Source organism: Sinohyriopsis cumingii, chromosome 11 (genome assembly GCF_028554795.1).
Source record: "Sinohyriopsis cumingii isolate HCF-2022 chromosome 11, ASM2855479v2, whole genome shotgun sequence".
In the NCBI taxonomy this organism is placed as follows: domain Eukaryota; kingdom Metazoa; phylum Mollusca; class Bivalvia; order Unionida; family Unionidae; genus Sinohyriopsis; species Sinohyriopsis cumingii.
Window position 1 is genome coordinate 68,748,829 of NC_142971.1, and position 16,571 is coordinate 68,765,399.

General features: G+C 37.8%; 1 protein-coding gene across 1 annotated transcript in view; it reads left to right on the top strand.

The window, feature by feature from the left end:
* The window catches only part of LOC149788633 (gamma-tubulin complex component 6-like), a 129,455-nt gene extending 117,866 nt beyond the window's left edge, over positions 1–11,589 (top strand). Inside the window, exons 32-33 of the mRNA XM_089974721.1 lie at positions 8,372–8,571; positions 10,716–11,589. Of these exons, the coding sequence (XP_089830847.1) occupies positions 8,372–8,571; positions 10,716–10,807 (292 nt within the window). The 3' untranslated portion in view covers positions 10,808–11,589. The remainder of the gene's footprint in view (positions 1–8,371; positions 8,572–10,715) is intronic.
* Positions 11,590–16,571: the final 4,982 nt, after the last annotated feature.

Consider the following 16,571-nt stretch of genomic DNA (forward strand, 5'->3'; position numbering starts at 1 on the left):
TGTAAAACGATTACAACATACGATTAATGAAAACTTGTACCACAATGACGCAAATGCATTCATTGGACTATTTACTGCCGTTGAAATAATACGAAAAAAACTCGGACGTGTTTATGAACGACGCCGGGAGATTTCTAGTAAGATCAAAAACATTAGAAGGATTATAGACGAAAACTCCGTGGAGCCCCCGATGGTACACTCGGCGGAAAATTAGAAAATTGCGGATCAATTTACAATAATGGTAGGTGAATCACTTACTACTCGGCTAGCCAGAGAGCGGCTAGCAGCGCTTAAAAAGTTCATACCGTTACGAGACAGAGTGAGAGAGAAACTTCAAACGCGACAACAAATGCAAACCGATTTTACTGTTGGAAGCGAACAACTCTTTGCCCCGGTAACTAAAGCGACTAAGGATGTTACAGCTGCAACAGAACGAGCAATATATGGGGATATTCCTAAGGAAGGCGAACGGAAAGAGGCACCTCTTCTTCCTGTACTTGAAAAGATAGCAGCAGAGACAGAACAAACACAGCAACGGATAAAACAACTTTCCAGTGATATAAAAACCCAACGAGAGTATGAACGATTAGCTGATATTGATGATTCTGAACAGGGTGATGTTGGTGAACTTCAAAAAATTTCCACTCAAAAAGGAGTCCCCTTTATAGATAAACTCACTGAAGGGGCTATAGCACAAATAAAACAACCTCAATTACTGAAATCCGACGAGTATAGGGTTTTTGGTAATTTTGCCGCTCAAAGCTATCATTCAAGAAAAAACTTTTTAAAAGACGAGTATAAAAACAGTAATATAAAACGAGATGACTGGGTTAATTGGTTGTATAAAACGAATAAAGAGATTGATCGCTTGGATACAAAAGAATTGGGATATAAAGAATTTAGAAGGGGAATTGATGATTATGATATACAACAACAACAAGAAATACTACAACAACAAAAAGGAGAAGTCCGAGAAAAACGTCAAAAAAAAGCTGGTTCTAAAAAAACAAGCGGAGAGGGGTATCCAAGTGGTAGTGGTCTAGTTGAAAACGCTAGTGTTACCTGTCCTGGTAGTGTTCTCAGTGATATATCACGGCTAGAGGTATTAATTGGAGGAAAACGAGCCGGAAATAACTCTACGGAAATAATCAATGAGGCTGCTGATATTTGCAAGCGGTTATTTGCAGGCGGTATCATAGACATTAATACATATCGAACGCTCATAGACGAACTCGTGGATGATTAATTGGAAAACTGGTGTTTTTAATAAGGATGATCATACACTACAACCATGATAAACCAGTACTCGTCTACGTGGTAAACTCGCGATTGCCTGTTTACCGCGCGTACTATGGAGATGGTCTCGGTAGCACCATTGCGGGGTTATTTACAAGAATGGCTCCAAAAGTAGCGCCGTTAGCCAAACAATTAGGAATGAAGGCTATTGATATTATTCGTGATAAGGGTATTAGTGCCATTGGAGATGTTGCCGGAAAGGCGCTTTCTGCAGCAAAGGACAAACTAATGTCGTTGGTGAAATCCAAAAGATTTTCAAGAAAAAAACAGAAACCACCGGTGATGCCATCAACGACGGTGATGCCTGCAAATGTCAGTAAAGTAATAAATAACGCCGTGGAAGAAAAACTAGAGTCGTTGGCGGCTCAGTCATCCACCAACGCGCCCATGAACACAATAGCGGGGGAGTGGTCTTAAACAGAATTCAAAGAAAATCGCAATTGAAAACATCAACATGATAAATAATAAAATGTTTGCGCGAACCGCTGATCCCGCGTTTGATATGGATGCCCCAGTGCGCAGGGATGATTCTGTCCGTGATTATCAATATTATTCTTATTATGCAGCGCAACCCGACCTACGATCGCGAATTGAACTTCAAGTCCAAGATACCAGTAGATACTTTCTGCCATGTGAAGCGTTTATCGAAATTGAGGGAGAACTCGTGACAAATGCCGCCGATAATGCACCATACGCAGATAACGATCGTGTTCGAGTTGGCTTCGTTAACAACGGTATCATGGCGTTATTTGAGAGCGCCAGATATCTTATTGACGGGCGAGAAATTGAATCAATAGAACGCGAGGTTGATGTTGCAACGACGATAATTGGGTTAGCGAGATACTCGGACGATTATACGAGATCGACGGGCCCATCTATGATGTTTGCGAAGGACACCACCGATAACGCTGATCATCTTCAATACGTTAACGTGCTGGTGGAAAGAGATACCGCAGTTGACCCACAGGCTGAAGCAAATAACCCAGACCGCAGAGCAAGACCAGACGCTAATTTCACTGTTATAAAAAATCTTAACGATAATTACAATATGGGATTCGCAGCACGAGTAACAATGTTGCAAAGACCACGCCGACAGTTTTCATGCGCGATTCCACTCCATCACATATTTGGATTCTGCAGAAATGTCAGGAGGGTTATCTATGGGGCTAAGCATACAATCGCGCTGACGCGAAGGGGCAATGATAACAATGCAATATGGCATGCTGCTGGCGTCGCTGCCGGTAAAGTCATTTTAACTAAAATGGCATTGTGGATGCCGGTGCTGACTCCATCAGTTACCACGGAAGCACGATTGTTAGCATTTATGGAACAGGGAGGAAAATCGTTGTTGAGTTGGCTAGCGGTAACAACTGATGCTAAAGAGGATAACGTCGCCGATACGTTTACATGGCACCTGGCATCAAAACAGGGTGTTTCAGCCCCGCGTCATATTTTTATAGCGCTACAGAATAGGGAACGATTGGGCAGTCAAGAACGCAGCCATATGATATTTGATAAATTAGGAGTCAGGGATGTTTCGCTGAGAATAAACGGACAACAGGAACCATCCGAGGATATACAGCTTAATTACGGCGACAACCATGTCGCACGTGTGTATCATCGATTGCTGTCATACATGGGTCGTGATCAAAACGTCGACACTGGTTTGCAAATATCACAACTTGATTTTAAAAACCTGTATCCGATTTATTATTTTTCGCTGGAACATCTTGATTTAACGAGACAATCCGTCGTTGATATACACTTCCGAGCTCGTATAGCCCCGGGTGGTGTTAATTACAGAGCGGTTGCTGTCATCCTCAGCGATAAATCAATGCTGCTAGAAGGTGTTGGTGGACGAATGAGAATCGTTGATGCGCCAGTGGAAAACATGTAATTGAAAACACAAACGCGTTTACAATAAAATGTCGTATAGTGTCGTCAGTGTAGAGTTGACTGATGGTCAAGTCAAGAAATTACGATCAAAGTCGGCTAAACAGTGCGGGACCACAATAACGCTGAAGCCGTCACAGATGGCAGGTGGTAATCATAAGATATCGTTGACGGCGCGTCAAATAAAACATTTCAATAATGCGATGAAGAATAAAAAGGGTGTTCAGGTAGATTTTTCCGCCGCAGCAATTAAAAACATGGAAAAGACCGGCGGGATATTTCCGTTGTTAGCTGCGATTCCAACGTTGATTGCCGCGGCCGCACCAGCAGTGGCGAAGGCGGCGGCGTTAGGAGCCATTGGTACCGCGGCGGGGATGGCATTGAAGAAGGCAACCGGGAAAGGCTATAAAAAAAAACGATCCGTGGCCGGAAAGGGTCTAAGACTACCGGGAACCCCGTATTCATGGTACTCGGGAAAGGGTCTAAGACTACCGGGAACCGTTTATTGACTCGGGAGTCAATGACTCCTGAGTCAATGACTCCCATGTCTAATTTTGATTTAATAGACGCCGCAAACGCGCTAGCGATAAAAAACTTCAGAGGTGTTTTTATGAGGGATCAATTACCGGCGGCACCAAGGAATATTGAAACAGGCATAATTAACCTCGATGGGTCCTCCGGAGCGGGAACTCATTGGGTTGCATACGCGATTGATCCGCGTGCAATCGTCTATTTTGATTCATACGGGTTAGCCCCGCCAAACGAGTTCATGCGGTATATCCGGGCGTGTTCAGCCCGGGCGTTTTATTCCACGTTGCCAACACAGCGATTAAGTGACCCACCGATATGTGGCCGTGAGGCATTGAACGTACTCGCGGCGATTTCATCATCGCGAAAACCACCTCATGTAGTTGTAAACGAATACACTAGTGGGGTCGTAGAGGCCCGGCGGGTTAATTAGAAACGCCGTTTTTTTTTACAATAACGATGATTGATATTTGGGGACGACCGGTTTCGGCGCTGAAGGAATCCACGGAAACGCTCGCCACCGATGACATAAAAAAACTAATCGAGGATGAAATCGCCGATACGTTGAATTTAACCAGTGTTGACCCAGGTGAAATAGTCGTATTTCAAGACCGCCAGGGTAAATTGAAATCCAGTAATGTGTCCCTGGATGATGTTTTAACACGACAGCGTGATGCCGCCGAGGACACTATCGCGTTGTATACCGGCGACGGACGACTCAAACCGGGTGAACATATATCGGCGGTAACATTAGTCAAGGACGGTTTTATAAGGTTGAATAGATCGGTGACCGAACTTGACGCGCAGGTGAAAAAATCTGTCACCGAGGTGAAAAAATCTGTCACCGATATACAACTCACTACCGCTAGTTTTTTCGGGACCCCGACGGTAACCGAACCGAATCTTGCAACAATAAAAAATACTATTTCGGAGTTTACAATGCTGTCGGGCCAATTTTACACGTTACGAAAAAATGTTAACAGGATCGATGACAACTTTGATAAATTCTTTGGTAAAAAAAATACCAAGCTGGATGAGATTACAACAACTATAAATGATATCACTGCGTATGGACAGGAAATAAAAACAATCAAAACTGATGTTGCAACAAACAAAAGGAGTGTAGACGCGCATGAACGGGAAATAGAAACAATCGGCGCTAATGTTGCAACGATCATAAATAATGTAGACTCGCATGGACGGAAAATAGAAACAATCAAAACTGATATTGTAGCGAACAAAAGGAATATAGACGCGCATACACAGGACATAATGACAATCAGAGCTGATATTGAAGCGAACAAAAAGGGTGTAGACGTGTATAGAGGGGAAATAGGAACGATCAAAACTGATGTTGCAACGAGCAAAAGAAATATAGACGTGTATGGACAGGAAATAAAAACAATCAAAACTGATGTTGCATCGAACAAAAGGAATATAGACGCGCATACAGGGAAAATAGAAACAATCGAACTTGATGTTGCAGCGAACAAAAGAAATATAGACGCGCATACAGGGGAAATAGAAACGATCAAAACTGATATTGTAGCGAATAAGAAAGGTATAGACGTGCATGAACAGAGAATAGGAACGATCAAAACTGATATTGTGGCGAACAAGAATAATATAGACGCGCATGAATGGAGAATAGAAACAGTCAAAACTGATGTTGCAGCGAACAAAAAAGATGTGGACGCGCATACACGGGAAATAGATACACTCATTACTAAGGTTGCAGCGAACAAAAAAGATGTGGACGCGCATACACGGGAAATAGATACACTCATTACTAAGGTTGCAGCGAACAAAAAAAATGTGGACGCGCATATACAGGAAATAGATATACTCATTACTAAGGTTGCAGCGAACAAAAAAAATGTGGACGCGCATATACAGGAAATAGATATACTCATTACTAGGGTTGCAGCGAACAAGAATAATATAGACGCGAATTTGCGGAGAATAGAAATAATCGGAACTGATGTTAAAGCGATTAAAGACGGACTACCGAGAGTAGCAGAGCAATTCGAAAAAATAAAAATTCCTCATGAGAACATCATCAACACAGTATACACAATTCGGCATGGATCATTCGATTGGACTCCTACACAGAATACAGTAAATACTACCGCAACTGTTAAGGGCATTTACCGATTGACACTGGTTTCAATGATGCAGTTTAATATATTATCGTCGAGTTCATCTGGGTTTAACAATACAATATCAACAATTATAGACAAGAACGCAACTGAACAGTTTACAATTTATGCCGTTGATGGAAATTTAGCCCGGGCAAACATCACATGGTATGTGGAATTTGTAGCGAATCTAAGTAATTAAAAACACTAGCTCTTTTAGAATAAAATGACCACCAGGGTAATTGAATCAGAGGTATCACCGACGTCACATCAATATCGATTCGATACCGCAAAAGAATTCTCCGCGAACTTAAAAACGCTTTCCGAACAATACCGTGCAAAAATAAAAAAATACCGTCGTAAAATAACCGCCATCGACGCGGTCGTGTACTCGGTGTCGGGTATAGTAGCTGGCACCGGTGTTATTTTATCCACGGTGACCACGATAGCCCCGATCGCTGTTCCAATCGCTGTCTCCGCGATGACAACAGTTGCTGGAGTCGCCAACGCAATCACTAGAAAGATATCATCGTGTTTTCAGAAAAAACTCAATGAGTATACAGTAAAACATCAAATAGTATCCGACGCATACTCGAAATTATCCGGGTTGATCTCATTATCGATTGATAATTTGTTCGTATCCGATGTTGAATTCTCCACGATGGTCCAGTTGTATAGCTCCGCGATGTCAAAAATCGAGGATTTTTAACTGGAAGCCGGAACCACCTGGTTGCTGAAATTAGACACTAAAAACAACGAATAATAATAATGTCGCTGAACCCCGAAGGGTTTCAGTTGCTTCAACGGATCGCGGAGAACACCACTCCGGTACAAACAAATATGATATCGATAACGTCAACGAAACCCGAATTCAGTGTGAACTTCCCGTCGCCGGTTCCAGTGAAGGAAATAGCGCTGGCAAAATTGCGAATATATCACAGTTGGCCTAATATTCGAGCGAACGCATTTAACGGACAACAACCTAATAACTCGCTGGTTTTTGCACGGACAAATAAACCCGATGGGACCCCAAACTGGGAGGAGGTTACAATACCAACTGGGTCATACCAAATAGAGCAAATCAATAAAGAATTTCAACGCAGGATAAAAGCGATCACAGGAAAAGAATCAAAAATCGCTATTACGGTTCATGAACCGACGTTATCGTCGACGATTGAAATAAGCACACCGGGGTATATGGTTGATATTTATAACAGTTCAATAAGAACCATACTAGGATGGCCTAAGAATCCACCCGCGGACGCCCCCCCATCAACTATCCTCAGATACGATAACGGAGATGGTGGTAGGCATATTGCTCCATACAACGTAAATATTGCATCGGTGATAGCAATCAATCTAGTATGTGATGTTATCGAAGGGAGTTACCAGGTGGATACCAAGCAATCAAATCAGGCTCAACAGGGATATATCCTTTATTCATTTTCACCAACAGCCCCTCCGGGATTTTTAATCGTTGAGAGTCCGATTAATCCGGTCTATATGCGATGCCATGATCGGTTTTTAACGAGAATTAATTTTAGAATTACCGATCAGTCAAATAACCTAATTGATCTGCAAGAGGAGGAGTTAGTGATCACTCTGTTTGTAAGATCATAGCAGCAGAGGGGGCGATGACATCGACGCGGTCGTCGATGTGCTTACCGGACGCTGACGACGCTGGGGATCGACGCGCAGAAGGTGTTAATTAAACCAAATGACGACGCGACGATCCCCCAACGACGTCGTCGTTTTTTTTTTACCAGCGCTGACTACACCGGATCCGCTGAGTGCAGAAGTAATAATTAAGCAAAATGACGATTGGGCAAAATGTCGGATTCGCCCCCTCTGCTGCTCATGTGTTTCATCTTTCTTAGCCTAATTTTGCTGAATTCAGACATAATGATCTGTGACAAAATTACTGAATAGTTTAAATATGTATGCAATTTTTGCAATGAAATTACATGTATTATGGATTAACTGCATGCTTCAACGATACGATATCAGACAGTAAGTAAACGTTGTTAATACTCTGTTCATGCTATACATTAGACGTTGAATTCAGACACAAGGATCTGTGACAAAAGTATTGAATATTTTAAATGTGTGTGCAATTTTTCAATGGAATTTCATGCATTATCGATGAATTGCATGCCGCGATGGCACGATAGTAAATGGTGTTGATACCCTATTCATGATATACATTAGACATAAATAAACATATATGTGCCAATGCTTTATTCTCTGAAAATAAAACCCTGCATTAGTACGACCCCGCTATTAACACAATCCAATTTTTTTAACCCTAATTATCAGGTTATAGCGGGGTTCCACTGTACATCATAAATTCCTGAATTTAACTACTGTCTATCAGCAATCACTTTATAAAAATTAGCTGATTTAGATAATATTTGGAACTATCAGTTGTTCTGAAAAGTACTCCAGACTAAAACAGTTTTGAGTAGTACTGTGAACTTGATTTTGACTGAAATGGATGGCTGATATTTATACTGCAGATGTCTGCTGAGTAAAAAGGCAGCCCCACTGATGACTAACATCCAGCAGAGTTTTGGTCTAATCCTGAAGTTCCGCAGTCAGCTCTTCAGCTCTGAGTGGCGGACAGATGCTAAGACAGGCCATATCGTCCATGGGAACTTCACCAGCATGGCCACCACATACAAAGCTTTCAAGAACTACTCTGTATTTCTTTTCAAAGGTTTGTACATGCGAATTTGTAAATGTAGCCTAAGTTCCTGTAACAGTTTTGCCTTTCAAGCTCTATTTTCCACTGTTACAGATTCAAGTTTAATTTCTTTCCTCATATTGCTGGTAAAGAGAGATTGCACTGTATTTCATCAAACTAAAAGATCCATGTACTGTATTTCATGTAGTTTTTCATACATGAAAAAATAATTATTAATTTCAGTGTACAAAAAATTATATGTAAAATAAATAATTATCATTTGGTGGTACTGACCATGTACGAAAAATAAAGGGATCGTACCTGAAAAAGTTCTACAGAACACATGCTACTCGACAACCTAATGGTACAAACATACAAAGTAAACGTATATTTTCTGTCTCATTCTGCTCTCAGCTCAGGAATCTAATTTTAATAAAAATAAAAGCACTCAAAAAGATTTTTGTTATTAGTGAATGCGAGAGAGAGGATCTTGTCTCAGTGTGCAAGCTCGTCTGCATTTAGAGCATATGTAGCTGTTATTGTGTGTAATGTTTGCAAAATGATTAAGATGGTTTTAACATGTATTAGTTATGGGTATTATTTGTATGAAATACGGTATTGTACTGCAGTCTAGCCATGGGTCATAAATTCTTTGAGCATGAACATTTGACTAAATTATCAGAAACTAAAACTCTGTTGGAAACACTTGAATGTATTAAGACCAAATGTGTAACTATTAACTGTTTGACAGCTATCATATTTATTGGTTTTTAGAACATATTTTTTGTGAGGTGAGCATATCTAGCATATTGATTTCCCACTCTTTGTGCCTTGGCATTTCTTGATTTCCCATTGAACTATCAGCCTTTGTGTCCCAGCAAATCTTGATTTCCTATTGGTCTTTTAGTCACTATGTCAGTGCACATCTTGATTTCCTATTGGTCCTTTAGTCACTGTGTCAGAGCACATCTTGATACTCTATTGGTCTCTCAGTCTTTCAGTCCCTGCATATTTATATTGCCCATTGGTCTGTCAGTCTTTGTGACCCTCACATCTATGGTTAGTGATTTTTCAGGTCATTGTAAGAATTTTAATTCTTTTTTACACATAAAAATTGTTACTTTGACTTTTTTGACACAATTCTTGTTAGCATTGTTAAGCAAAACTACTTGAGGTAGATGCATGAAATATTGTTTTTATTCATATTTAGAACACCTGGTTAGATTTTCAAGCCCATACAGTGGTTTAATTCAGGATTTTACACAGTTTGTAATTTTTGGGCAAAAAGTTTCTTTTGCTTGAATAAATAAAAACCAGTAGATTTAAACACATGAAATAGTTTTTGTATGCATATATAGATGTCCTAATTAGAATTGTATGCCAATGTAACAATTTTTCCAAATTTTTAATAGTTTTTAAAAGATGTTAACAAAGACTTTTTTTGGTCTGCAGTGTTTTACAAACATAATTTTTTTTCCTCCTCAACAATTGTTAAGTTCATTCACTGCCTGTGTAGAATATAATTTGATCATAAACTTCTCATTTTCACTGTGCCCCTCCTATCCCTGGTCATATCCATGATGGGATCAATATGGTCAAGAAGTTGGACGCCTTGTTAGATTATTTTTCTGTTGTCATATTTAAGTAATTTTTATACAGTTCACCTCCTATTTGAAATATAACATCATCATGTCCTTGCTTAACGTAGCACTTCAGTCTTAGAATTGTTTGAGCATGTAATTTTTTTGTTTCCGGATTTTTTATGATTTCTGATTAGGAACAGAATTTGATTTCACTGGGATTATTGATAAAAAGACATGTAAGAAAATGTGATAACTACTGTAGACAAACTAAATTCCCACTGATAATATAATATAGAGTTTATCTAAATTGCTTATCATATACTCTTTATCAGTAATCCAAGAATATTAAATTATGTTCTCTCTCAGAAATCATTTTTCTTTTTAAAAGAAAAGATTTCAGTTATGGGTAGTAGAAGAAATTACTAATTTGTAGGAACAGAGAGAATACTCAATTCATATGAAAATTATTCTTTTTCTCACAAAAATTTACTTGCGCAAATAACAAGCACGACAGATTCACAATATAAAGATCACACATTCACAGTACAACAGACCACACATTCACAGTATAACAGGATTTTGGATTTATTCCAGTGGTGAACAAGTTGGCCATGAAGGGTTACCAGCCTCATCTGCAGGAGCTCTTGCTGCGCCTCAATTTCAACAATCACTACTCAGAGAAATAGAGCAGGCCTCTGTTCTGTCAGGATCCCATCCCAGAATTCTGCACAGAACCTCACATCTAGAATTCTTTCAAGTGGATGGGATAAACGAGTTTTTTTCTATGGAAGATGATAAACATAATGTATGTTAATCCTTGACATAACAACAGTAGTTCCAGGACATGTGACTCTTATTAAAGTGCAAATTGGTGAATACCATCATTCATTTGATGTAGCCGAGACTTGCTTATTTTCTTTACCAAGTGGGTTTTATACAAAGTCATGGATTGAATCAGAGTAAATTTCATTCCACTAATGCTAGCTGAACCATTATGCATTTGCATACGTAATGAAATTTTACTTGTTGAAACCATATAAACAAAAAACATTATTTTTGGTGCACTGCACTGTGTATTATTTTGAAGGAGGAGAGAAGGTCATGCAGTACTGAAATTCACTCTGTATCCTGGAAGTATACTGTCATAGAATAGACAAAAGGCAGGTCTAGAAATTGCTGTTGTAAACTCTCAGGGGAAGAAACCACCAAAACCTGGGACTATGTGGTGAGCCAACAGATTGAATCATGAGATGTATTTTTTTAAAATATTGCAAGATATTTAGTCATATTATAGGTGATCCATTGCAGAATATACTGTATCTAGGGAAATATCCAAAACTAGATTCACTGACTTCCAAGATCTTTGGCAGGATGAGTACACTTTATTATAGTTGTTGTCTTTAATAAATATCTATTTTGCATATTACTATGGTATTTATTTTACATTAAAAAATGTTTTATTCAAAAATGTCTTCTTCCATTTTAATAACTCTTGTAATATTATGCTGTTTACAGTTAAGTGATACTAAAGTAGCTTATGAAGCGTTCACTCAAAGAAGGGTGCGATCTTTTGATAATTTAGTGGTTCATTTTCATTACACCAGGAATAAAAAGTTGGACATTTTAGCAGGTCTACTGTTTCAGTTTACTTCGTGTTAACTCCTGTTTTATACTTATAAAGATTCCAATTTCCAACCAGATCGGATTTATGAATTGTTATGGTGCTCTTTAACTTTGTTCTTTTTTGGCAAAGTATCATATCAAAAGTAATAACAAAATTGCTTTTTTTAGAGCGGGTAACTCAGTTAAATCAATTCATTTATCATGAGGCCTTCTTTTATGTTCAGTATTTATGGCCTAACAAGCTACATTAGGCTTTCCCTTTAAGTATTCAATCATTCGGAAATTCACATAAATTTACATATATACTGTTACAGTATTCACATATACAAAATAGTGACGTGGTTTTTATTCAGGTAAGAAAATAATTAAAACAAATGGCAGTGGAATTATTTATAATTAATTGTTGTTGTTGTAGGGTTTAACGCCATTTTTCAGCACACGATAGGCTATACATGGCAACCAGTATTAATGGTGGAGGAAGAACCCGGAAAGAACCCATCGACCCACGAGAAGCTACTGGCAAGCTTTCTCACATAACGACATTAGCCGAATTCGAGACTCGAACCCACGCAGACAGAGGTGAGATGGCAGTGATCCGTAATGGACAGCACTTTAGACCACTCATCCACTTTATAATTAATAGATTTTTTTTGGATTTTGATGACAAAATGAGACCTTATGTTGAATGTTACTCCCTACTATAGGTTTTATCAATGCTAACTGTAATATTAAAAATGTTATTAAAGAGTTCCATAATTGACTTTAATAAGATGAAATTTTGACATGCAACAGATCTCAAGTTTGGGATACCATCATATATCCTTTGGTAACTGATCTCATAAGGTAGACATTAATGGATATCCTTTGGTAAATAATCTTATGTTGGTTGACATAAATGGATATCTTTTGGTAAATGATATAATTAGGGTCGACTTGAAGGATATCGTTTGGTAAATGATCTTATTAAGTTAGTCATTAACGGATATCCATTAAGAAATGATCTTATAAGGGTAGATGTGAATGGATATCTTTTGATAAATGATTTTATTAGGGTAGACATTAATGGATATCTTTTGGTAAATGATTTTATTAGGGTAGACATGAATGGATATCTTTTGATAAATGATTTTATTAGGGTAGACATGAATGGATATCTTTTGATAAATGATTTTATTAGGGTAGACATGAATGGATATCTTTTGATAAATGATTTTATAAGGGTAGACGTGAATGGATATCTTTTGATAAATGATTTTAAAAGGGTAGACGTGAATGGATATCTTTTGATAAATGATTTTATAAGGGTAGACGTGAATGGATATCTTTTGATAAATGATTTTATAAGGGTAGACGTGAATGGATATCTTTTGATAAATGATTTTATAAGGGTAGACATTAATGGATATCTTTTGATAAATGATTTTATAAGGGTAGACATGAATGGATATCTTTTGATAAATGATTTTATAAGGGTAGACATGAATGAATATCTTTTGGTAAATGATTTTATTAGGGTAGACATGAATGGATATCTTTTGATAAATGATTTTATTAGGGAGACATGAATGGATATCTTTTGATAAATGATTTTATAAGGGTAGACATGAATGTATATCTTTTGATAAATGATTTTATAAGGGTAGATGTGAATGGATATCTTTTGATAAATGATTTTATAAGGGTAGACGTGAATGGATATCTTTTGATAAATGATTTTATAAGGGTAGACATGAATGGATATAGACATGAATGGATATCTTTTGATAAATGATTTTATAAGGGTAGACATGAATGGATATCTTTTGATAAATGATTTTATGAGGGTAGACGTGAATGGATATCTTTTGATAAATGATTTTATAAGGGTAGACGTGAATGGATATCTTTTGATAAATGATTTTATAAGGGTAGACATTAATGGATATCTTTTGATAAATGATTTTATAAGGGTAGACATTAATGGATATCTTTTGATAAATGATTTTATAAGGGTAGACATGAATGGATATCTTTTGATAAATGATTTTATAAGGGTAGACGTGAATGGATATCTTTTGATAAATGATTTTATTAGGGTAGACATGAATGGATATCTATTGATAAATGATTTTATTAGGGTAGACATGAATGGATATCTTTTGATAAATGATTTTATAAGGGTAGACATGAATGGATATCTTTTGATAAATGATTTTATTAGGGTAGACGTGAATGGATATCTTTTGATAAATGATTTTATTAGGGTAGACATTAATGGATTTTTTTCCTGATCACATTTGTTTTTCTTAGCATGCTATGACAAAACCTCACAATAAATGTCATATATGTGTACACAAGAAAAGACTTGGTTAAACAATTAAAACTGCTCTGTGGTAAGAACAACTCTTTGGAATTATGGAATAACTGTTCACATATGAATCTGCCTACAAGAATAATCACATGGAATTAAATGATTCTGTCAAGAGTTCAGTAGCTAGTCAGTGCTAAAAATAATCACAGCAAAACATTTTAATTGAAAAGAAAAATTGTTTCAAAAGCAATAAACCAAACCTAATGGAAAGTTACAGAACAAAAATCAGGTTTATAGGTTTTATCAATGCTAATTATGCATGTTGTGTTCAGTTTATGATTATTTTTTTCAGTAACAAGCTTGATTGGAGCTTATTAGCCATCATATTGATAATTAGCAAAATAAGGGTCAAGAATGGAGGAAAAAACCATTGGCTTTGTTTTAAAAGGTTTAATTTATTTCTTTAAAGCGGTCCTGGACTAAAATTCACATTTTTAGAGAAGAAAACAAATATTGAGTAAATTTAATTTCTCTGAGAATACTTATCCTATCACATTAAAGTAAAGGATATAAGCCAGCTATATCTAGAACGCAGCCCTACTTAAAAGACCAAAATTTGTCTTTTCCATTTCATATAGACAAAGGGCAAGAACTCTTACTCATTACCTCCACTTAACCACCACTAGATGTTGCTAGTTTTTAAGCCAAGTGATAAGCCAATGAAGATGCTCACAAAGTGAGGTGGTTGGGAAGGATTTTAAGTAATGTGATGAGGTAAGTATTATTGGAGAAACATAACTTAAAAATTAGCTTTCTACTGTAAATATGTTTTCCAATCACAACAACATCAGGAGAATGGGAGGAGGGGATGTTGATCATCCTACTTTTACCCTGGATATCCTTTTAGGAAAGAAAGATTGGAATGTGAATGAGCACCTGCTCTCTTATTTAAAGCAAAACAGGATATGGTCATGTGATCAGTGACCACTCCATTCAATTCAGAAAATGATTATTGAAATCTTATGATCAAAATTCTCTGGTGAATCCAGCGAAGCTAAGAGGCAATGTTCGTTTAATTCAATCTGATGATCATGGGGTGCAGTCATGGTATCCACCTGATTCAAGTTTTTTGTCTCTGCTGAAGCTAAATCACAAGATAAATACTCAAGAAGACTGATGCTGCATGCCTGCCAACAGCTTCTATGTTGTTTCAGATGGAAACTTATTTGAATGCAAGGCTCGCAGTGATCACTCCAATTTCATGGCAACTATGATCTTATGGTATGCAGAGCATATAATAGATATAAGCCAAAAAGATTCGGCTTGGGCTTGGAAAGTGATGTTCTGCTTTGTCACCTTCATGGGGAGACAGAATTATTTGCACTTGCCTTAATTTGTCTCTGTGCACTTCAAGCAGTGCTTGAGGGCACGGACAGGATCTTGCAATGTTGCTGCTCTTAAATTATCTTCAGACAAGAAGGAGCATATGATGACTCCCTGACTGACCACTGATGGTAACTGGTTCTTGGCTGACTGACCACTGATGGTAACTGGTTCTTGGCTACTAAGCCTGGTTATGACAGAAGTACCACAGAAGTTAAAGCCGTGTGTGTGGAAATAAAGCCATGTGTGTATGAAGTTGAAGCCATGTGTGTGTGGTTTTTGTACACTGTTCTTTACTAAGGACTAGATTTTCTTGTGCGGAACATCCCCATTCATGGGATCAATTGGGAGTTCCTTCATGAAGATAGGAAGACAAAGGTGAAGGGGGTTTGGATAACAAAATCTAGAGGTGCATCTTGGATCACCAATTATTTAATGAGAATGGCTGGTCCAAATTTGACAAAAAGGAAGTATTCTGCAAGGGCATGGGTTATGTTGCATCACTGATGACTCACCTGCAGAAGGAGAAACATTTTCTCTCTCTCACCTTCCTTGCCTGCCTTCAAAATTAGAGGCAACTGTAAAATGCTTTGCTAAAGAAAAACCAGTCATTGTTGAGAATCAGCACTAATTTCTCTGGAGACAATACGAGCCCCAGATGCCAGGGTTTCCTTCACAGATCACTAACATCTCACATCTGTGAACGTGGGTCTGAGTCTTGGCTTGTCCAATGTGTGTATGTGAGAAAGTCTACTAGTAGCTTCCTGTGGGCCAGTTGATCTTATAGTTTTCTGAGGTTCTTCCTCCACTAAATATACCTAGTGCCATGTATAGCCCATCATATGCTGAAAAACTGTGTAATATATATGAAACCACAAATCCAGCAATCATCCCTTCTCTTGTACCAGACCTGCCAAGAATGTGATCCTAATGTAACGCAAGCAGGTCAAACATCTAACAGAGAAAATATTTTCAAATAAAAGTGTCAAAGTAATGCTCCACAAAAATTAATTTCCAATTTCAATCTTGCAGCTAGTCAGCGTTGTATCTGGTTTGATTTTGGTTTCCATTAATATCCATGCTGAGTTGATAGATTTAAAATGACAGAGCAGGAACTAGTAATGAGTTTGCTGGAAATCTACCTCCATTCAAAA